The sequence below is a fragment of the Penicillium argentinense genome (assembly GCF_028826775.1).
Source record: "Penicillium argentinense strain IBT 30761 chromosome Unknown utg000004l_segment0_segment0, whole genome shotgun sequence".
Classification (NCBI taxonomy): Eukaryota; Fungi; Ascomycota; class Eurotiomycetes; order Eurotiales; family Aspergillaceae; genus Penicillium; species Penicillium argentinense.
In genome coordinates this window covers 437,865-459,868 of record NW_026622663.1, presented here as the reverse complement: position 1 = coordinate 459,868, position 22,004 = coordinate 437,865, and the positions used below count along the sequence as shown (strand labels likewise).

The 22,004-nt window shown below is 51.4% G+C and overlaps 10 protein-coding genes across 10 annotated transcripts; 6 read left to right on the top strand and 4 right to left on the bottom strand.

Moving 5' to 3' along the window:
* Positions 1-183: 183 nt before the first annotated feature.
* Positions 184-1,776, top strand: N7532_003124 (Chromatin modification-related protein eaf3; the record flags this gene model as incomplete). Its single annotated transcript, XM_056615618.1, has 4 exons — positions 184-335; positions 587-821; positions 1,114-1,492; positions 1,550-1,776. 4 exons carry the CDS (start codon positions 184-186, stop codon positions 1,774-1,776), a joined length of 993 nt encoding a protein of 330 aa, XP_056475975.1.
* A 440-nt stretch (positions 1,777-2,216) lies between these two features.
* N7532_003123 (ARMH3 family protein) lies at positions 2,217-4,597 on the bottom strand (the record flags this gene model as incomplete). Its single annotated transcript, XM_056615617.1, has 8 exons — positions 2,217-2,880; positions 2,937-3,347; positions 3,404-3,738; positions 3,793-3,905; positions 3,969-4,122; positions 4,182-4,262; positions 4,326-4,451; positions 4,514-4,597. The coding sequence occupies 8 exons, from the start codon at positions 4,595-4,597 to the stop codon at positions 2,217-2,219; spliced, it is 1,968 nt and encodes a 655-aa protein (XP_056475974.1).
* A 785-nt stretch (positions 4,598-5,382) lies between these two features.
* isa1 (Fe-binding Fe/S cluster assembly protein ISA1) lies at positions 5,383-6,155 on the top strand (the record flags this gene model as incomplete). The annotated part of the gene is made up of 2 exons (XM_056615616.1): positions 5,383-6,058; positions 6,118-6,155. 2 exons carry the CDS (start codon positions 5,383-5,385, stop codon positions 6,153-6,155), a joined length of 714 nt encoding a protein of 237 aa, XP_056475973.1.
* An 881-nt stretch (positions 6,156-7,036) lies between these two features.
* N7532_003121 (DSC3 family protein) lies at positions 7,037-8,047 on the top strand (the record flags this gene model as incomplete). The annotated part of the gene is made up of 1 exon (XM_056615615.1): positions 7,037-8,047. One exon carries the CDS (start codon positions 7,037-7,039, stop codon positions 8,045-8,047), a length of 1,011 nt encoding a protein of 336 aa, XP_056475972.1.
* Positions 8,048-8,379: 332 nt separating this feature from the next.
* Positions 8,380-9,223, bottom strand: N7532_003120 (v-SNARE protein VTI1; the record flags this gene model as incomplete). The annotated part of the gene is made up of 3 exons (XM_056615614.1): positions 8,380-8,467; positions 8,527-8,933; positions 9,044-9,223. The coding sequence occupies 3 exons, from the start codon at positions 9,221-9,223 to the stop codon at positions 8,380-8,382; spliced, it is 675 nt and encodes a 224-aa protein (XP_056475971.1).
* A 712-nt stretch (positions 9,224-9,935) lies between these two features.
* On the bottom strand, positions 9,936-11,504 carry rvb1 (RuvB family ATP-dependent DNA helicase pontin; the record flags this gene model as incomplete). Its single annotated transcript, XM_056615613.1, has 4 exons — positions 9,936-10,400; positions 10,469-11,016; positions 11,076-11,295; positions 11,361-11,504. The coding sequence occupies 4 exons, from the start codon at positions 11,502-11,504 to the stop codon at positions 9,936-9,938; spliced, it is 1,377 nt and encodes a 458-aa protein (XP_056475970.1).
* Positions 11,505-11,795: 291 nt separating this feature from the next.
* N7532_003118 (mitochondrial 54S ribosomal protein bL28m) lies at positions 11,796-12,476 on the top strand (the record flags this gene model as incomplete). Its single annotated transcript, XM_056615612.1, has 1 exon — positions 11,796-12,476. The coding sequence occupies one exon, from the start codon at positions 11,796-11,798 to the stop codon at positions 12,474-12,476; it is 681 nt and encodes a 226-aa protein (XP_056475969.1).
* A 733-nt stretch (positions 12,477-13,209) lies between these two features.
* N7532_003117 (putative alpha-1,6-mannosyltransferase subunit) lies at positions 13,210-14,254 on the top strand (the record flags this gene model as incomplete). The annotated part of the gene is made up of 2 exons (XM_056615611.1): positions 13,210-13,726; positions 13,782-14,254. The coding sequence occupies 2 exons, from the start codon at positions 13,210-13,212 to the stop codon at positions 14,252-14,254; spliced, it is 990 nt and encodes a 329-aa protein (XP_056475968.1).
* Positions 14,255-14,926: 672 nt separating this feature from the next.
* Positions 14,927-16,042, bottom strand: N7532_003116 (trans-2-enoyl-CoA reductase (NADPH) TSC13; the record flags this gene model as incomplete). Its single annotated transcript, XM_056615610.1, has 3 exons — positions 14,927-15,606; positions 15,704-15,919; positions 16,006-16,042. 3 exons carry the CDS (start codon positions 16,040-16,042, stop codon positions 14,927-14,929), a joined length of 933 nt encoding a protein of 310 aa, XP_056475967.1.
* Positions 16,043-17,817: 1,775 nt separating this feature from the next.
* Positions 17,818-21,418, top strand: N7532_003115 (peroxidase/cytochrome P450 family protein; the record flags this gene model as incomplete). Its single annotated transcript, XM_056615609.1, has 6 exons — positions 17,818-18,069; positions 18,122-18,219; positions 18,287-18,335; positions 18,385-18,577; positions 18,658-20,836; positions 20,899-21,418. 6 exons carry the CDS (start codon positions 17,818-17,820, stop codon positions 21,416-21,418), a joined length of 3,291 nt encoding a protein of 1,096 aa, XP_056475966.1.
* Positions 21,419-22,004: the final 586 nt, after the last annotated feature.

Here is a 22,004-nt window from a genome sequence, read left to right as displayed (position 1 = left end):
TCTGCTCTGAACCCGCGCTTTATCGCCGAATCCGCGCTCTGGGTGTCTGAGCCCTATCCGTCGACAGTGAATGAGCCCGGCTTTGCGCGACATTTGATTTCGTCTCTGCGCATCTAGCTTCTTCGCCTATTCAACCATCTGCGCCGTCGACTTTCTGATCACACACGCAAATCCTTGGTCACAATGTCTTCATCTAATTATGTCAAGGACGAGAAAGTCCTTTGCTTCCACCATGAAATCCTCTACGACGCCAAAATCATGGAAGTGCGCCACCAAGACGAGAAGAAGAACGGACCCCTGGAGTTCCTGGTCCACTACAAAGGTTGGAAAAACACGTAAGTCTCTATCTCTTCCTTTTTCCACTACTTCCTGTTCTTTGCGAGTCCCTCCGGTTTTTTTTGGTATCGTGTGTTCGGACGCAACCATCGTTCTCATCTGTCCCCTTCCTCTTTCCATCTGAATAACCCTGTATTCGGATTCCCCGTATCCCGCTTCCCTTGTATTTTACATTGCAAGACCGGCTGCATCAATTTCAGTACCTGGGCCCGGACTCAGAACTTTGAATACGTTGCTGATCATTCCGCAGCTGGGACGACTGGGTCTTCGAAGACCGGCTTCGCAAAATCAACGAAGAAAACCGTGAACTTCAGACCATCATCCGCCGCGATGCGGAGGCTTCACTTCGACAGAGGAATGCCAAGCCTAACAAGAACAAGCGGACGCTCTCTGATCGTGGCTCGGTGCGAGACAGCGAGGAGCGCGGCAGTTCAGTTCCTGGGCGAGGCAACAAGCGCGCCAAGGGTGACAGCGAACTCGAGAAGGTACGTCCAACGCTTCTGTATTGCGGCCTGCCTATATGAACACAATTGCCTGTGGCCCCTACCATCTTGTTTTTCTTCCTTCACTTCCTCTCAGCCCTTCCAACGTCTTTCAACTCCCCCTCCTCCCCCCCCAACCGTCCCAATCCCTTGCAGCACTTCCTGGACTCCATCGTGTATTCCACTCGCAACGCCCGCGGCTCTGAAACTAGTTCGGCAAGTCCTCGCGAGATTGAATCGATGCATCGAGTTAGTCGAATTTTGCATCGACTTACTCACACCTCATGTCGAACAGGAAGAAGCTTTCCATGCGCGCCCGTCCATCCGCATCCCGATGCCCGACAATCTCAAGGCTTACATCGTCGACGACTGGGAGCACGTTACCAAGAACAACTGCGTCGTCAAGCTTCCTGCTGAAAATACCGTCCGCATGATTTTCCAGGACTACCGTGATGAAGAGGCCCCCAAGCGCTCGGGCTACCGTCTTGATGTCGATATCCTCGACGAGATCATCGCCGGTATGCTGGAGTATTTCGACGTCATGCTTGACACCATTCTTCTCTACCGCATTGAACGTCCTCAGTACCGTATCCTCCGCGAGAAGTTCAAGCCGCTCCGCCCCAAGCAGGGTCCGATCGATGTGTACGGTGCTGAGCACCTCATCCGTTTGTTCAGTATGTTCCACCCTTCCACTCACTACCTCTTGAACACTCTTGCTAACTTGTTGCTAGGTCTTCTTCCGGAACTCCTCGCCCAAACGAACATGGACCTCCGTGGCACCCAGCGTACCCGTGATGAGCTTGCCAAGTTCGCTCTGTGGCTGAGCAAGAACTCGGAGAAGTACTTCCGCACCGAGTACATTCCTGTCGAGGAGTCGTACGCAGACGACCCCGAGGCTCGCTTTCCTAAGAATGCCACCAAGACGAAGTCGCCCAAGGCCACCAAGGCCTCAAAGTAGATACTTGTGGCGGCTCTTGGTCGGTACACAATCAGGTAAGATGAATACTCGTATCTCTTACCTCGAGCGATTCTTTTACACCCTTTATATTTTACCTGGATAACTCCGGTAGCCTCGCTTAAGCATGTCATGGCTTGCTTTCTTCTCTTTCTTTTTTGTTGTTAATAAGAACCTTTTTTTTTGGGGCGCAATCTAAACCAACCAGGGGTTCAAACAGAATCAGTTCAATGAATTCTTACTTTCAGATAATACGAAACTCCAACTGTAGAACAAAGTCGTATGTGACAATGTCGAATGTATTTCTAAGGATATCGTAAACGAAAATAACAATATCTTCCCATCCCCGTTCTCCATATGCTCAATGCATTTGCTATGTACCACTGCTCTCATTAAAGGGCTAGAATAGGAATCAAGAAACCAACTTGACGTTGCACACCATATCAGGCAACTAACTGTCGCGCATCATCAACGGCACACCGCGCTGCTCTCTTCAACTCACTCTTCCAATCCGTCTCCCTCCACCGCAACCACGCATTCAATCCCTCCGGCGGCTGAATACTCAAAGTATCGTACCCCTGTTTGATAATGCGATGGACCTCGCGCGGGCTAAGATTCTTCTTCTTGATAGAGGGCAATGCAACAGGCGTTGGTTCACCATCCGGCTTAGGGCTGGGCGTCGCAACAGCCACTGCCTGGTCCCCGTCAGATTGAAAAAGAAGGGTGTAGAAGTGCGTCGACACAGAGAGAAGAGTGTCGACTGCTGCAGACTCGGAAGGCTTGGAGCCGGTGGAAGAGGTGGGGAAGTAGGCGTCGCGGAATTTCGTGATGACGGGTCCTGTTTCGACGAGCTTGTAGAAGAGATCGTCATAGGAGGCTGGGTCTGGGAGGAAGGTGTCGCCTCCGGAGACGCAGAAGGCCATTACGTCGGCGAGGGAACTAGTTAGGTTGTGGATTTTGGGGTTCGTTGAGAGGTCGGTTGCGTAGGTTGTTAGGAAGCGCATTAGGGAGAGGAGGGTACGCCAGAGCTCGGACCAGTGGTATGTTAGGCGGATTTTGTTTGTTGAAAGGTATGAGAGTAGGCGGAGGGTAATGGCGATTGCGTGGCTGTGATTTACGTGTTAGAAGTAATGGTCAGGAATGACATCGGAGGGGTTCCTTACCTGTACAGGTTCACGTCTAGCCGCTTGCGAAGGTTATGTGTGATAGTGTCGATCATGATGTCGAAGATGACGGTGGCGAGGATGCGGTCACCACCGACGACTGGAAGGAAGGGTTGCCTCTGCCGGCAGATTCGGACTCTTCGCTTTCCATCGTCGCTGCAGATGTGCTTGCAGAGAGTTGGGTCCTCGACAAGGATGCGGAGTGTGAACAGGCTTAGCTCAGCATAGTGCGCAACTCTCGTCGACCGATAGGCATGCTGCAGGAGATAGGAAGACAGCGACAGGAAGCTAGAGAAAGCTGATTCGTCCGTGTTTTTCTCTGGCTTTTGGTGGACCATGTGGTAGCCGAAAAGCTTGTTCGATTTCGTGAAGTCGTAGGTGGCCATCAGAATGGCGGCCTCTTGGGCGGGTCTGGCGGTATATGTGAGCAACGGCATGCATTTCAGCGCATTATCTGAGAGACTTACAGCTCTGCAAACATTCCTTTGGCTTCCTCTGCGGTGGGAGGGTTGGCCTTATCCCGCGCCCCTGGTGCCAAAGCCCTGAGTCCAAAGAAGATCAGAGTGTTGGTCAGTGACCAGCCTTCGGGGATATCATCTTGGACTGCGATATATCCATTGCGCAGGCCTCCACTGGCCATACCAACGCCTTTGACTATCTTTTGGATGCTCGCCTCGTTGACAAAGTCATCCAGCCGCAGCTGATAGGGGTTTTGGAACTCGAACTTGTTATAGTTCGCCAAAAGTCCCAGGAGGAGGAAGGGATCAAACACTTCCATGGGGGTTTCAGAGTCTTGGACGAACTAGTTTCATCAGCATTGGCTTTGTTTGATCCTTGTCGTAGAGGGAGAACATACCTTCATCATCGAAGGGAAGAGATCTCGGTGGGTGAAATAGGAGACGAGACTTGTCCTATAAGCACCGCTGGTCATAGCAATAGCCACTCGGATTGCCTTGCGTCGGACCTCGACTGAAAGTACCAAGAGTCAGCTTGCCGTCTCTGTCACAATATCAATTTTGGTAGGTCACTCACGGCTAGAGCCACCGCGAATGGTACCGTCCAGAACGGTCACGAGCTCGGAAATGGCATGGTCAACTTCATCAAGACCTGCCAGGACGGTAATGATATCCGAGCTGGGATTTGTGTATTTCTTGCTCAAGATGCTGGTCAAAAAGATCGTCAAGGTCTGACAACGGTGTCAGTTATATACAGGTCTCTGCGCAACGTTGGTGCCTAATCACTCACATCTAATGCGTAAGCATCACTCGGAGCAGTGTTCGAGGCCGCTTCACGGATCGCCCGTGAGAACAGAAGTCGAGTTTGAGTCTGTAGGGCTGAAATTAGCGCTCTGCGCGGGTCAAATAACCACATTGAGACAAATGGACTGACCTGCAGGCCCAACGTCTCATCGGGGCTCAGACCGTCCAGCAGGGCGTGCAATTGACTGCGATCTGGCGGCAAGAGAAAGAATTCTCTCCAGAAGCCCTCGGAGGGCTCCTCGACATCATCGGCGGGCTGTTGTAGGCGTATCAGTATTCACCATGCGGCTGTGACGTCTCGGAGGCGCGGTGGCATACTTTGAAAAGCGTCTCGTAGAGCTGGACAATTTTTGGCTGAAAAGTCTCCGGCCGACTCTGCTGCGTGAGGGGCGAGGCCTCCATGGTCGCGTGATGATCTTCAACCGACCACCGGAATATGGAACATTGATGTATGGGACTTCTTTGAACAAGCGTGTCGACTCCGAACCACTTGGCATCAGCCACTTTGTCAGCGGATCCAGCCACATGTCCTTTTTACATAGACGAGCCGAGATTGAGATATTACATTAGATTGGAGTTAATTTCAAAATGTGCAAATGGCATTAACATTTACGTGGGCTTTCTGCAATTCAATTTCGATCTAGATTGCCATGTTTTAAGTCACCTACCCCTCACTATACTGGATTTGCACACGTTGGTCGCCCTGGCGTCAAGGTGGTTCCTCCGGAAATCGGATAAATCATGGGGCCGCCACGCTCATGACTCAGCTGCCGATTGCCGCCACTGTGTACCGCGGTGTGTTCGACCAGTATGTAATCATCATCACACCTCGAAATCCAGCTTCACTTGATTAGATCTCGGTGACTTAAGCCTCTATAGATACTCTTATTAATTTACAAGGTCCCCATTTCAAGCTCTCTACTATTAATAATCTCGTACTACGCCAGCAGATCGTGCAGTGGCGCCACCGCATGTGTAGAAACACCTGGCCTCTGATTGGCCCGGTCGGCATCATGCAACCGCCTTACTTAAGCCCCCGAAGTCACCGGAGAAGCGAACGGTTTGTTCATCCATGACTTTCCTCCCTCCATCTTCAATAACCACCACATTGCCTCGAGCCAGCGTTCTCATGCGTGCATAATTGTCTCTTCGATCTTACTCAAACCACCTACCGCTCCCTTTTCATTATGAGTTTCTGCACCACTATGCAGCGCCCGGTGACATCATCCGCCACACTGCTCCGGTACCTCAAGCCTTCGGCGGGACAACGCTGCTACGCTCTGCGCTCTTTCTCTTCATACGGAAATGCCTACCAATCTTCCAAGCGTGACATGCAAACCGCTACCGCCTACCGCCCGCACACCCTCCCTTCGTCTTTCCCGCCGCCTCGGAGCACTGGGGGTGCGGACACCTCCATCTCGGCGGAATTCCCCCTCCCTTCAGAATCAAGCCAAACTGCGTCGCAATCAGAGTCCTCTCGGACCAGCCTACGCGAGGGTGAGGCGCAGAAGTCCAAGCCCGCTTCGACTGCTCCTCCCAAGACTTCCCCGAAGCCTCGTCGACCTCTCCGGCCAAGAAAGGCTGCCATGAAATTGACTCCCATTGCTACTCAGCAGCTTCGCAAGCTCATGGACCAACCGGAACCGAAATATATCCGGGTTGGTGTCAAAAACCGTGGCTGTTCGGGTCTTGCCTACCACCTCGAATATGTCGAGAAGCCGGGCAAATTTGACGAGGTTGTAGAGCAGGATGGTGTGAAGGTTCTGATCGACAGCAAGGCTCTATTCAGTATCATTGGTAGTGAAATGGACTGGCATGAGGATAAACTGAGCAGGAGATTCGTTTTCCGCAACCCCAACATCAGTGAGTTTTCCCCGGGAAAGTGCATACCGTTTCCATCGAAATATTAACAATCACCCCAGAGGAGGAATGCGGCTGCGGAGAATCATTCATGGTTTAATCGCTCTTTCTACGATATTTCCCTTCGATTTTTCGCGTCATCCTTCACGGTGCATCGGGCGGCGTTTTTATACGGTTTCCTGGGATTTGTGGCCGCTCTTTCGGTCGAGTAGATACGCTTGATATGCTGTCGATATTTTTACTCCACTTTCCTTTTGTTCGAATCGACAAGGCATACCGGCTTTCTCTAGGAAAGATACGGGATTCAGTGTCGAATATGTTTTAGAGCTCTCACCAAGGGTTCTTGCTTGGGTTGTCGCTTTTCCATCGATGCTAAACCGGCGGAACTTCGCAACTCAGATGTTACACTATTGTACAATGTCTAAACTAGTCCAATGGACAAAATTGAAATGGGGTCAAAGCGCCGCGGTCTAAACACTACTCTTAAATGACTTAAGCTCTCCGTGCCCGTCCCACCAGTTATATCGCTATAACCACCTGCCATTCATGGCTCCAAGATGACGGAGAGCATTCAGCACACGAAAATAAAGAAGTTCCGATATCTGGCTAAAGACTGTATATGACTAGTCATTCCTGGATATCAGTCATTTCATGAAACAGCAACACCAATAACCCGACCTCCCCTGAGCCCTTAGTACGGCCGATATGTAGTGATACGGTTATGCATCCACACCCCATAATGCATAGTAATTTGGAGACGTCTATTCTAAAATTCATCCCATCTAAAAAAATAGAGACGACAATACCAGCACTAAACGAATACGATGCCACTTCGGGGATGCGGGCGCTTACGTCACATGATGGACGAGCCTCGGCCAAGCCGAGCACTCCAATGTATCTCCCGTAGTCAACGCAGGTACCTTACGTTTCCAGGGATCCTCACAGATCCCTCATGATCCGACAAGGGTAGACCCAGCGACTATGGCATCGTCGGCGTTTCTCACCCCCAAACCGGGGAACAGCACCCCGGCTGAGGCCCTCCTCATCACAGTCCGCTTCTCCGCGTCAATCCCCGACCTCCCTTTAGACGTCCCAGAACCACAAACAACCACAGGCGCCGGCCTAAAACAACTTATTCGGGAGAAACTACCCTCGGATTTGTCTTCTCATCGACTCCGCCTTATCTACGCCGGTCGTGGATTGGACGATACAACCGCTCTTACGGCCTTCCTCAAACTCGCACCTTCACCGACACGTTCTCCACGCCCTGCAGATGACTCTGAAGATGACTCTGGGAATGGAAATGGAGGGAGTAAGAATAAAGGCAAACAAGCGGTCCGCGATACCCGACCTAGGATATACATCCACTGCTCGATCGGAGACATTGCGCTCTCGGAAACGGATCTCGCTACCGAAGCCTCCACGGCCTCGACTATCCTTCTACAAAAGCAAAAGGATGTTGAAGTGAAACTTGGTCCTAAACATGGATCTTCTCTTTTTCCTTCGAGCGGACAGGGATCCACGTCCCAAAATCAGCAGCCGCGCCGGCCATCACCACCACCTACAACAACCCCTGCCCCGCGCGGCTTTGACCGTCTCCTCTCGGCTGGATTTACTCCCTCTGAAGTAACAGCTCTTCGCTCACAATTTCTCGCTGTCCACTCTGTCTCCAGAACCCCGGATACTATGCCCTCCGGCGAGGAACTGCGTGATCTGGAAGATCGATGGATGGACGAGGGCAGTGGGACTATGAACTTTGGCGGCGGGGATATAGGAGGGAGTGGCGCTGAAGATGATGGTGCTCTAGGATCTGGATCTCGAAGCGCAATGGACGATATGCTGTGGGGTGCTGTGATGGGGTTCTTTTGGCCGGTTGGTTGTGCCATGTGGCTGAGACGGGAGGAGGGGGTTTGGAGCTGGAGGAAGGGTGTTGCGGTTTTCGTTGGTGTTATTTTGAATGCCGTTTTTGGAGCTATGAGGATCATGGATTGACCTCTTTGGAGATGGTCGATGATCGAGTGCTTGGTTAGTTTTTGCATGATACCCCTTCGATAGCATTTTACAGGCTTCGACTTCCTGTGATAAGTAGTACATTATACGCTGCATACACACTTCTTGCCTCGTTTACTTTTGCAGAATTGCTTGAATCTGATGCAACGGATCCATGAATGTAACATGGTATCCAATGATCAATTACCGCGTCATGAGTGTATTGAAAGAGATGATAGCCCTAATCATTGCCAGAAATAAATTCTACCGTAGAATATCCAAAAGAACGGCAGAAAGACAGTGCCAAAATGAGAACGCCAGAGAACACCGCAACGCTAATGGAATTTGCTCCAGATGACGGCAATAATGAGAAGCACGAGAACTGTAATGATAGCGATGGTGATTATCCGATTTGTAGCCATCCTGTGAGAAGTCAGTCATCCTGCAATATAATGTATAAAGGGGACATAAGGGCACTGTACCTACGGGCCATGCCCCTCAAAGTCTTGATGCTGGTATCGACATAACCCTCGCTCTGGTGAAGATTTTCGCGCGTGTGTTGGATTGTCTGTCGCTGGACATACAGATCGCCCAGCACGCCACGTCCAATATCCTCGGTCTCCAGAGCCATCCGCTGGCTGTCCTGCAGTCTGGCGGAGCTGCGCTCTAGCCGCTCTGTACCGGAAAGAAGTTGTTGGCGCTGCTCGAGATGCTCGTCTTGCGGATCGTCGGTGTATCGGTCGCCGAAGAGTGCTTTACGGTCATCCGAGAGGGTCTTCATCTTGCGCTTGATTTCGTCAATGTCGGAGGAATAGTTTCGGAAACGCTGGTTGACTTTCGAACGAGAGGCTGAGGGGATATTTTGCTTCTCCATGCGCATTTGATCGAGCTGTACGTTTGATTTAGTTAGCGGACTGGCTCGGGCCTTTGGGGTCCTTGGACGCTCTGCGGGGTTTCGGGGAGTTTTGCGGTTTGTCTGGGTTTCTGCGGTGAACTCACCAGCTCTGTTGCCTCGTCTAGGACCTGCTCCGCCTGTCGGATGGCATTCTTGCGCTGTTCGCCGGTGGCTTCGGCGATCTGGTCCAGCTTCTGGTTGAGATCGGCTTGTACGAGTTTGAGCTCATTCTCGTAGCTAGCGAACATCTCCGAGCCCGCATCCGTGTCCAGGGGGTTCGACATCTTGGTAACGGTATTCTGAGGAGTATTGTAGTTCAAGAAGAAGAGTGCGTTGGCAACAGTTTCACGTTGTGGTGTTGGCTTCGACCGCAGGCTCCACCGTTATCTGGGGGATGGACTGATGGGATGCGGATCTGTTGGGGCAAGTGGCGACAGGTCGAGAGGTCTGCTGGGAGAGCTGCCACGTGTAGCTAAATGAAGTTCTGTGATCGTGTGGGGTAATGCTTCGCTGCTGCTGTCGAATCTTGAAATCAAGAGAGAATGCTATGAGACGATGAATCGGAGGCTGGGGAGGATGACGATTAAGGTCCCACACGTGATCCCGACCGAGGCCGGGGTTTCGGGTTACATCGCCATGCCACTCAAGAGATCGAGAAGCGATAACTAGTCTTTGTACTTATTACTCACTAGGATCGACACGGTGGCCCAATAGGTTGCTCTCAGTGTTCCCGGAGAATATGGCACTTAAATGCGTCCTGCAGGCACACGGATGATCAGCAGATACCCCGGGGTGCCTGGCAACTCTACTTGAAACGGCCAGCTAAGATGGCCATATCGGTAACATCAGGTAATTGTAGCATTAGCGTAAAATCAGGCCTACAAAAACAAAATTCGCCTTTCAATAAACAAAAAGATACCCCCATGGTACACATGACAGATCATGAACTCCCTCTTTTCACTTTTCCCTTGATATGCTCAAAGATGACGAAACCATCTAGAGAAGGAATTTGTCACTGTCCTGGTTGACGATCTGAGCACTGCGCTTAGCGTCCAGGAACAGATCTTCGCACTCAGCAACGTCGGCCGCCTCAATACCACTGAGATGTCCGTTGACGCGAGCGATGATGCTAGCCGGGGTTAGCAGCTGCAAGGCATACCGCAGGCTAACCTTGCTGCCATGCTCGGCAACCTTGTCCAGCGCGGGATCGGTAATGTTCAAGCCTTCAGTCTTGACGCGGAGTCGGATAATGGTCTTGATCTCTTCGGGGGAGTAAGGATTGGTGGGAATAATGAGGAGGCGGGCAAGCAGGTCGGGAGGGATGCCGTGGGCAGCGCTGATGTCTTCGGTGCCGCGAATCACAGTGTGGCCACGGTTAGAGGCAAGGATAACGATAGGAGAGATGGTAGACTCCAAAGCGCGGTTCAGATATGTGAAGCACTCAATGTCGAGCATGTGGACCTGGTGAGATGTTAGATCAGGCCCGCAATGGATCCGAGACAGGGTTATAGGTAGATGGTTCAACTTACTTCATCAATGAAAAGAACACCAGGAACAAGCTCAGCAACGCCCTGGTCAATATACCGGTTGACAACCTTGTTGATCTCTTGTCGCAGCTTGTCGGTGATCTCGGTCTTCTTGGGCTTCATCAGCTGGCCCATCATGCTCATCACATCCTGTCCACCCTGCGGCCTGGCATTGGCCATATCCAAGTCGTGAAGGGTCACATCCTGTACAATCTCCTTCTTCTTGTGCACATCACCCTTGGGAACGGGCACATACTCCTCAGCCTCCAGGTCGAACTCGGTCGCGTATGCGTCGGAGCGGCCGACGCGCTTGCATGCGCCGGTGTTGGCCTCAATGTAGATGACATCTCCAACGGTCACGCGCTCCTTCTGGATGGCCTCGTATATGCTAGGATCCAGTCGCAGCTTCTTGCTACCCTTGGCCGACTTAAGGCCAATAAGCAAGTGGCTGATTGTACGACCGTACCCGCCCAATGGGTTCTCGGTTTCCTCGGGGGTGAGCTCGGTCACCTCACCCTCGTACACCTCCTTGGTTTCACGAACACGCAGGCCTAGTTTCTGTTAGCTTGATATTCCTTCTAAAGGTATGCCCCATGGGCGCATCGCGTACCAATTGCCCTCCGGAAGTTTTCCATCAACGCCTCTGTCTTCTTGACCTCCGCAGAGTAAATCTCACTGCCGACAATGGGGCAGAAAGGCACTTTCGTTCCCAGCTCCTGTGATACGGCGAGCGCAAGCGCGGTCTTTCCGGTGCCGGGGCCACCAGCGAGCAGGACAGCCCGGCCGGCCATCTTCTTGGCCTTGATCAGATCGACTACGACGCCGCATGCCTGTTGGGGAAGATAGAATCGTCAGTCACAGCTACTTCCCCAATCAAGGAAATGGTGTCGCTCACCTCTCGGGCAGTTGCTTGCCCAACAAATCCATCGCCGGTAATTTCAGAATTTCCATCAGAGCGCAAGCCCAACCCGCGAATGTGGGTGTGCGCAGCAGTCCTGTTCTCGCGCGAGTTGCCCTTAACCTCACTGATCTGGACCATGGTTGCAAAATGCGGCCTCGTAGCCACAGGTGTAGGGAAGAGGAGAGACAATAGGTTAATTCGGGTGTGCCGAAATCAAGGACGAGCTCGAACGACCACAGGCAGATAGCTGAAGGAAGGTATGCGATGGGTCAGTTTGCTCCGTATGCTTCTGGCCGAAATTCGCGAGCAAGGGATCTACGCCAGTCACGGCGCCGCGCCAAAGGCGGTCAGCCGCCTCCCAAATTCTTCCCGCAACTCGACGAGCACGCTTCTCTCGCCGTGATGCTCGCCAAGTGAAGTCGCCCCTAAATGGCAGGCATCCAGACTCGGTCCGCCATGGCGGCTCCTTTTTCTCTATCCGTGGCCTTCCGCAACCTCTCTGTGTCGACTCCAAAGCGTTCGTTCTCCACGACATTGGCACCCAAGGCCAACAAACCGCTCCCCGATCACATCCCACCCTATCCCTATGGTCCGAAGCAGTGGTACAAGCAGGCCGACACTGGTCTGTACGGCGGTGCTATGATTCGTTTCGGTAACAAAATCTCCGATGGTCGCAACGAGGGCAAGACGCGCCGAAGCTGGAAGCCCAACGTCCGCCGGAAGAAGATCTACAGCGATGCTCTCGACGAACACCTCTTCATCAAGGTAACACGCAAAGCTCTGCGCACAATTCAGAAGGAAGGAGGTCTCGACAACTACCTCCTGGGCAATTCACCATCCCGCATCAGAGAGCTCGGCATGTTCGGATGGCGACTTCGGTGGCAAGTGATGCAGACTCCCAAAATCCAGGAGCGGTTCCATAAACAGCGAAAGGCCATGGGTCTCCCGGAGCCGAAGACTTTTGAGGAGTGGATTAAGGATAAGGAGGAGGAGATTCAAGCGACGATCGAGGAGCGACTCAACATCAAGTCTGCTACGACGCCTCGCCGCAAGGGTCAGGCCGACCCCCAGAAGGTATCACAGGAGTCTCTTGAATCACTGCCTCTGTGATCGCGAAAATATCGATTTGATTAAGATACCTGGGGAGGATGTTTAATTTTTTTGGTTGGTGTCTTGCACTGCCCAGGGCATATACGGACGGGCGCTTCTACTACTGTACCATTATCGCGACGAACCCGTTGACGCTATTTGAGCATCTCTTTTATGCCGACTCACCCCAGTGCTACGAGCTCCTCTCCGTTGGACAATGCGATGCGAAGGCTTCGCATGAGGGTGAACCTGCTGGGCTTGCCTATTAGATTTACTGTATATTTATACTCCAATATCATCTGCATTTTGTCTGTCCAATCTATTATTGGCCAATGATGCAACGCAGTTGCCCTTGGTACACATCGATGTCAAAGCTACTGGCACCAACCTTGAGTGTTCCAGAATTGTTTTAATCGCAACATGGTTGAATCTCAGGTCATTAAAGGTAGCACTCCCAAGAACTCATTGCACTGTTTCATTTCACTGTTGAGTGCTTCTTCTGGAACATATCGCAATACATATTTGTAAACTGCTTTGTAATCGCGATGTGCGCGGTCTTGCCAAATTCGAGATGACGGTGGTCCTTTGCTCAGCAGCTACATTATATATCTGTACAAAGCAGAGAAGTGCTTGAATGATGATCCGGCAACTAACTCCGTGACCAAACATACGGAAATTGGATTCAATTGAGCCCAATACATGCCATATCTGTCGTTATTGAGTACTAACTCGAAACGGGCAGTGTTGGTGGGTGATGGAAAGCCGCTGGAATGCGCGTGCAAAGGCCACCCGCATTCGGAGATGTGAGGAGGCCAGAACAGAACCCGTCGAACCTCAAAACACTGGAACCTCACTCGCACCCGTGCAGCGGACAAACTTCTCGAGTACACTTCTTTCGCGATCATCAGATCATGGTTTGAGCTCCTCAGCCCTATCGCGTCCCTGCCCAGCAACACAGCGTTGGGAGCTATCCCTCGCCATGCAATTCGCATTACCTCCGCGGAAGAGCTCCCATCCTCTCCCCGGTGCGCGAGCGACTCGATTGCCGTACCACCGCAAGAAGCAGCTGAAGACTATCGCAATCATCGCAACCGCGATCGCTGCCATACTATACCTCTTCTCTCATCTCACTTCTTCCAGCTCGTCATATGCCGTGGCGCCGGGTGGCACGGCTGGGGTGGTGATCGTCACTGTTTTCGATCGGAATGCGCTCAGTGAGAGCTATATCAAGAAAATCGTGGCTAATCGGGAAGACTACGCGAAGAGACATGGTAGGATTAGAATTTTGCATTGTTCTCATTCGAAGTATGCTAACGCTGTTTACAGGTTATACGAACTTCTTCGCCAGCACGTCCGACTATGAGGAAGCTGTAGGCGGCTTTCCTCGAAGCTGGGCTTTGCTCCCTGCTGTTCGACATGCCATGGCCAAGCACCCCCGCTCAAAATACTTCTTTCACCTGAGCCCCCACGCCCTCATCATGAACCCGACCAAGTCACTGGAATCACATCTGCTGGACCGGAGCCAGCTCGAGTCGTTGATGATGAAGGAGCTACCCGTTGTCCCACCAGATAGCATCATCAAGACGCTCGGACATCTCAAAGAGGAAGACGTGGACTTGATTATCTCGCAGGATAGTGAAGACTTGTGTCCTGGAAGCTTCGTCTTGAAGAATGGCGATTTTGCTCGGTTCTTTTTGGACCTCTGGTTCGACCCTCTCTATCGACAGTATAACTTCGCGAAGGCGGAGGTTCATGGACTTGTAAGACACCCTTTGTTCAAGGGAAAAAATGGATCATAGAATTCCCACTCACTGACTTCCTTTAGGACCATATCATGCAGTGGCACCCAACAGTTCTTTCTCGAACAGCCCTAGTACCGCAACGCGTCCTGAATGCCTACAGTAAAGACTCACCAGGCGCAGTTACAGACGGCAGCTACACAGACGGCGATCTCATTATCCGATTTCCACGATGCGACGGCAAAGAGGAGAACTGTGTCGAGCTGGAACCGTATTACATGCTTTGGCAGAGGAAAACTATGAATTCTTGAGAGCGCTTCCAATAATTATCCTAACAAGGGCGCAGTGCATTATTCTTGCTTTTGGTTTCGGATTTACAGGCGTCTTTGTTCTTCTCGGGAGCCTACTACACATAGCGAGGTGCTCTACTACTATCATGGGCGAGCGTCGGGTCGTTTTAAAGGAAACATGGTCATTATTTCTTCTATGTTCACTAACGGAATACATGCTTCATCACTTCGCTCTCGCAGAGATAACATTGAATTCTCAATACCAGCAGTGGACTTTTTACGAAATCCCGCGCAAGAATACTAAAAACGTTTAATTTTGATATCGAGTAAGATTGTCCGAACAAAAGTCGAGTTGACTGTTGTTGTATGTAGGTTCCTCGGCAGCGCAGTGGACATTAGCCCATCTTCCACGCGTGGTTTCCGAGTCAAGAGGTGAAACCACTTAGCAGAGACCAGCCAGCAGGACGGTGCGCTTCTTCTTGTACTTGTCGCCAAAGTCCTTGCGGTAGCGAATCTCCTTCTTCCAGGCCCAGCTCCACATCTGCAGACCACCGACCAGAGTGAAGATGATGACGCTCCAGTTCAACTGGCTAACCAGGTAGATGCCCAGCCAAGCAAGGATCTCGAACATATAGTTAGGGCAGGTAACCAGGTTGAAACCAAAGCCCCGAGGAATACCACGCTCAGTAGTGCCGGGACGACGGAGATCACGCAGAATCAGGTGAGCATTGAAGTTGAAGAACTCGCCGAAAGCGAACAGGGCAAGACCAGCGTACACGAGGGCCGTATTGGGTTCAGCAGAGGCAGCTGCGGCGTCAGGACGGAAGACCCAGTAGGCGATGTTGAAACCAGCCAGGGCCCAGTAGTGAGCGCTGTTCTTGAAGATGTTCCGGGCAGGCATGGTGGCATTGCTGAAGCGGTGCACAAAGACGGTCTCATACTCACGTTTCAGGAAATGCAGGGTAAGGAGAGCGCAGACCAGGAGTTGCGTGTCGGAGGGGTCTGGGAGCTTGTCGAAGTTGAAGTACAGCAGCGGACGGAGGGGGAAGAGGAAAAGCGCGGGGATCAGGAGAGGGCCAAGGTACTCGATAATGAAGACGGTACGCCAGGCGATCTGGGGTCCTGTTGGAGGTGTTTGTTAGACAATGTTTCGAGAGCTGCGGGGTGCTGACTTCTGTGACATGCTCCGCTGGCAATGCATTGTCCCAATAGTACGCACCCAAGTCCTTGATATGAATGACGCTCGACTCGCGGAGGCCAGTCTCATCGATGGTGGTGCCCTTGGAATTGGGGACCACGCTGCGGTCACTTCCCTTGGTGATGCGCAGGCGGTGGACAGAGGATCCGGAGACCTCAGCCAGCATGTTGTGGAGATCCTCGCCAGATGCATTGAGAGCAATTGTGAGCTGCTTGGGGAGCCTACGAATGGACTTGCCTATTCATTGTCAGCGCCTGATGACTTGTTGGGAGTGTCCCTTAAAGCTTGGGGTTCTCGATAGCATAGCAGCTGTGAATACATACCCCGTGGTTCCACGGTGAGCGTGATTTTGGACGCCATTGTGTATGGAGTAGCCTGGAAATATAAGACTTTAGAGAGTCCTGGCGTTTTGAGGCCCGGATGAGCTTGTTGAGATCACACGAAGCACCAAGAGATTGTTCACGCTGATCGATTGGTCGTGCCGGAAGACCTCGGTTGACATCACGTGGCACTAGCGCCTGAGGCAGAAAGGCAGCCTTGGTTACAGGAAACAGCGATGTGCTACGTGCTACCGTGCTCAATGCCAAATTCCTACAGAGTGGAGGAATGTAATCCACAAGGCAGTCAATCATCTCAAATTCATTATTACCACCGTCAGGTACATGGTATGGTGCAGCTGATCTCCCGGTTTCCGCCCTTCCACGAATATGCACTCAGCACGCCAAAACGGGCCGTCCATCAGCTCCATATGCCATTGTCAATCTTGTCATTCGCCCATCTTACGCCAAGGATAACCCAGCCAATTCCGCAATCCTCTTCAGCTGCACCTTCAAGCTCATAAGCGATCCAGCTCGAAAAGCTGAATGGGCGCAAACGCCGGAAAACAATCTTTCATAAAGTCGGACCCGAGGAGCGAAACCGCCCCATTTTAGCGCTTGCGCCAGCAGTAACCAGGGAGTCATGCAGACCAAAACACACAGTTCGTTGCCTGTTTGCATTTGCAGGTGCCCCGGCCTGGTCTCAGCTTACTTGACCAAATGGCGCAGTTGTGCGGCGTCGGTTAGACTGGCCGAACAGCGTCGCCAATCAAAACCCGAATCAACACTTCTCTGATCCGCCTCTGGCCAGATCTCGAACACATGGAGCGCCGCATGCAGATTCTCAATTCCTGACACGTAGATCTATGCAGTCCATGTGCTCGGAGCAACCAGACAATAATGCATTGTGAAGTGCCTAGATAACAAGAGCGGGGCCAAGTGCAGCCGTTCAAATTGTTCGGAGAACGCTACTGGGTAAGCCGATCTGTCACTGCGCCAATACCCGGGCGAAATCCATTTACAACCCTGCCACACGCATCTTCCGGGATTCGTTGCGACGGGGTGCCCGGATACAGCCAGCTCGTATTGTAGGTTTATGCTGGTATGAGTCTTCACGGAGTCTCGACATTGCACAGAAATCTACTTCATATGGTTTCGTGGAAAATGGAGGAAGACAGTTTTCCCGTCCTCAAATGCAATTCGACGCACGAATAAGGAGTGCCCCATAGCTCACATTGCGGTGGGCCGCTCGTCGTCTGTCTTTTCCCATGCAGAGTCCGAGGCGCACAGCTGGGTGGTTAGGGTTGTGGCGCTAGATGACAGACTATCACCGAATTCAGCAAAGTCTCTACAAAATATGGAGTCGCTACGGCTGTGTTGTTCAGCCGTAGATTGCCCCGTTCGCATGGCCTCGGATTACTCCGCTGAAAGCCTATAACTGCTCCAATACGCTCCGGCTGGCTCTCTTGGAGGATAATTTTCTTTAAACTGCTCACCGTGCACCTGATCATTTACCTCACGACCAATCCAAACCCATTATATTTTTTTGGTACGTTACTACTAGTCTTCGGACACCTGACCAACTTGAAGACCCCAGTCCTCTTCTTTGGGGTCATTGCTTTTGAATTGGTAAGACGATGGCTTCTTCCTCCCATGCCCGTGGAAATATCCTCGCGCCGAATGAACATATGTCTTGGGTTATTCACGGTCTCGGGATTTTCTTTCTTCGAGAGCCACATGTGCCGAGCTAATATCTGGGCCTACAGCTTGAGTAGCCCGTTGGTTTCATTTTGTATAAATCAAAATACCCACGTCATCATGACCGATAACACCAACGGCGATGGGAATCCAATTAAAAAAATTGAAAAGGTCGTTGAAGCATCTTTGAGGCCTTTGCCTACTGAAACTGGCGATGGTACCTACGTCCTAAACAAAAAGGCGACCGGACTCGCCAAAGATCTCGGGCATATCGACCTGAAAGATATGAAGACACTTGTCGATGTTGCTAAGAGTGCGGTGACAGGCGAGCCTGTCAATGACAGAGACTATGTCATGGAGAGAGTTATTCAGGTTTGCGAATTCATGAGACTGGTCTTGGTGACACGTTACTCATGCAATATAGCTTGCGGCCGAACTTCCTGCGACATCCCGGAATGGCAAGGAGTTGACGAATACTTTCCTCAATATGCTATGGAAGGACTTGGAACACCCGCCAATCTCGTGCGTTCAACTTGTCTACTCACTCAGAATTTCGTGAACGAATACTTACCTCGATGATTGTGAATAGGTATCTTGACCGTGATTCTAGGTATCGCAAAGCCGATGGATCTGGAAATGTATGAGAAAATCCTTGACGAGACAGAATACCTAACTAACTTGCTCCAGAATGTCTTCTGGCCGAAGCTTGGAGCAGCAGGAACTCCATACGCTCGATCTGTCAGACCAAGAACTGCCCAGCCGGCTGCTCTTCCAGAGCCAGAGACGCTTTTTGATAGCCTTCTAGCCCGGAAGACTTTCAAGGAGCATCCAAACAAGATCTCCAGTATTCTTTTCTATCTTGCGTCTATTATCATTCACGGTAAGTGGGGTTGAGCCAGTCAAACCGAACCTGCATGATACCTGGCATCGTGGATACCCGACGGGACTGACAACCGGCAGACTTATTCCAGACCGACAGGGGGGACAGTTCAATTTCGCAGACTTCCTCATATTTGGATTTGGCGCCTCTGTATGGTAACAACCAGGAGGAACAAAACACGGTCAGGACTTTTAAGGATGGAAAACTGAAACCTGACTGCTTTTCCACCAAGCGAATTCTGGGCTTTCCCCCTGGAGTTGGTGTGATGCTTATCATGTTTAATCGCTTCCACAACTATGTTGTCACACAGCTGGCAGAGATCAATGAAGGCGGCCGATTCACCAAGCCCGATGAAACCAACGCCCCAGCATACGCTACGTGGGACAATGACCTTTTTCAGACAGCACGCCTGGTCACTTGCGGCCTCTATGTCAACATAATCTTGAAAGATTACGTTCGAACCATCCTTGATCTGAACCGCACTGACAGCACCTGGAGTTTGGATCCCCGATCGGAGATGAAGGATGGTCTGCTCAGTGATGCTGCCGGACAAGCCACTGGAAACCAAGTGTCCGCGGAGTTCAATCTGGTCTACCGCTGGCACTCATGCGTGTCTGCTCGCGATCAGAAATGGTCAGAGGATCTGTACAAAGAGTTGTTCACTGACCAAGATCCCAACAACATTACGCTGCAACAGTTCACTATGGGCCTTGGACGATGGGAGGCATCTCTTCCTACTGACCCTGTTGAACGTCCATTTGCCAAGCTGCAGCGTACCGCAGATGGTACATTCAGCGATGACGACCTGGTCAGAATCTTCGAAGAGAGTGTTGAGGATGTCGCTGGAGCATTCGGTGCCTCTAATGTGCCCACTGTCTTCAAAAGCATCGAAGTCCTTGGCATGAAGCAGGCCCGGTCCTGGAATCTGGCAACACTCAACGAGTTCCGCAATTTCTTCAATCTTACTCCATACAAGTCTTTTGAGGAAATCAACTCGGACCCGTATATCGTCGATCAACTCAAGCATCTCTACGAACACCCTGATCTTGTCGAGTTGTATCCTGGAATCATCGTGGAAGATGCCAAGGAGCCGATGTCACCGGGTAGTGGCCTCTGCACCAATTACACCATTTCACGGGCAATTCTTTCCGATGCTGTTGCCCTAGTTCGCGGAGATCGCTTCTATACTGTTGATTTCACTCCTAAGCATCTCACTAACTGGGCTTACAACGAGATCAACTGCGATGCCTCGGTGGACCAGGGCCATTGTTTCTACAAGCTGGTTTTGAGGGCATTCCCCAACCACTTCCGTGGAGACTCGGTCTATGCGCACTTTCCAATGGTGGTGCCTCAAGAAAACAAGAAGATCTTGACCAGCCTTGGCCTCGGCAGCACGTACAGCTTTGATCGACCCAGCTACCGGCAGATCCCCCGCCTCATCAACTCCCACGCTGCCTGCAAGTCAATCCTCGAAAACCCAGATGTCTTCAAAGTGACATGGGGAAAGAAGCTTGAGTTCATTCTACACCGCGATGCCCACCCGTACGGTCGAGACTTTATGCTGTCAGGGGACCGTCCGCCAAATGCAGCGTCCCGGAAAATGATCGGCCACGCTCTGTACCGGGACGAGTGGGAGTCTCAAGTTCAATCGTTCTATGAAGAAATTACGCTGAAGCTCCTCGGGAAACATTCGTACAAGATCGCCGGGGTCAACCAGGTCGACATTGCGCGCGATGTGTCCAACCTTGCACAGATCAACTTTTGCGCCCATGTGTTTTCACTCCCGTTGAAAACCGAGTCAAACCCCCGAGGTATTTTCACTGAGATGGAGCTTTACCAGATCATGGCCTTGGTGTTCACGTGTATTTTCTATGATGTGGATGTCGCAAAGTCGTTCCAGCTCGGACAAGCTTCTCGCAGTGTTGCACAGCAGCTTGGCGAGCTGGTCATGGCCAACGTCGAGCTTGTTGATAAGGCTGGGTTCATTGCCAATATTGTGAATCGTCTTCACCGACACGATGCGTTGAGTGACTACGGAGTTCACATGATTCAGCGCCTGTTGGACAGTGGATTGCCTGCCAAGGAAATTGTCTGGACGCATATCCTTCCCTCGGCCAGCTCTATGGTCGCCAACCAGGCACAGCTGTTTATACAATGTCTAGATTTCTATTTGGAGAAAGAAAATGCTGCCCACCTTGCCGAGATCCAGCGACTGTCAAAGGAGGATACTCCTGAGTCGAATGATCTCCTTCTGAGATAGTAAGTTCTTTTGGCTTTACTGATTGAGTTCCCTAAATAATCTTGTGCTCACACCTTTATAGCTTCATGGAAGGCGCACGTATCCGATCTTCAGTGGCACTGCCGCGAGAAGTCGCAAAGCCAACAGCCTTCGACGATAACGGGGAGAAGGTCACTCTGAAGACCGGCCAGCAGATCTACTGCAACCTGGTAAATTGGGCTCCTTTTTCACACTATGCAGCATCCATGGATCTAACCAAGGTTTCCACACAGGTGGCCGCAAGTCACGACGCCAAAGCCTTCCCCGACCCCGAAAAAGTTCGCTTGGACCGGAACTTGGATGAGTATATTCATTTTGGGCTTGGCCCACACCAATGCCTCGGCCTCGGGGTATGCCAGGTGGCACTGCCGACCATGCTTCGAGTGGTGGGACAATTGAAGAATCTTCGTCGAGCCCCGGGCCCCCAGGGACAGCTGAAGAAGATCAAGGCGCTCGGCGGGATCACCATGTATATGGACGTGGAACAAAGCAGCTTCTCCCCATATCCCTCGGTCATGAAGATCCAGTGGGATGGAGAGCTGCCCAAGACCAGATACTCGTGACAATCTTTCTGAGCTAGGGCCGAATACCGGGACAAGATCGTTCAGGTCGCAATAGTTCTATTCTTTCTCCTGTGTATTTTCTCTATGTACTTTCTCTTGATATTTCAATTTTTACTCAATTGCACAATTGTGACTCGTGCACTGTATAACTGAAATACAGGGGATTCGTAGAGTGTAATTGTAGTTGTATTCTTTGTGTACAAGTTGTACTAAGGCATTGTAGGAACCTCCACGAGTGTTCTGGTCGGAATAGAAATGTTTGCGAGTATGCCCTGGTTCTTGAGTAGACTACACACCACCTCAATTTACTCTGAGCGGTACCTCGTTCTTCTTCATTCCCCTTCCGCCAGTTTGATGGATACTTCCGGTAAGTTGACGCTGCCTTAGCGCCTGACCGCCTCAGCGGGGAATCAGCCAGGGCCGCTCCGCCCAACTACTGCCGGCCTAGACAGCTCAGTCAGGTTCACGAATCTTCTTTCCTTTCACCTTTCTTCCCTGCAAACTCCCCCTCTTCCCACTCCATCCACCTTTCGCATTTCCTTCTCAATCATTTTGATACCTTCGTTTTCGATTGTCACAGCTTCAG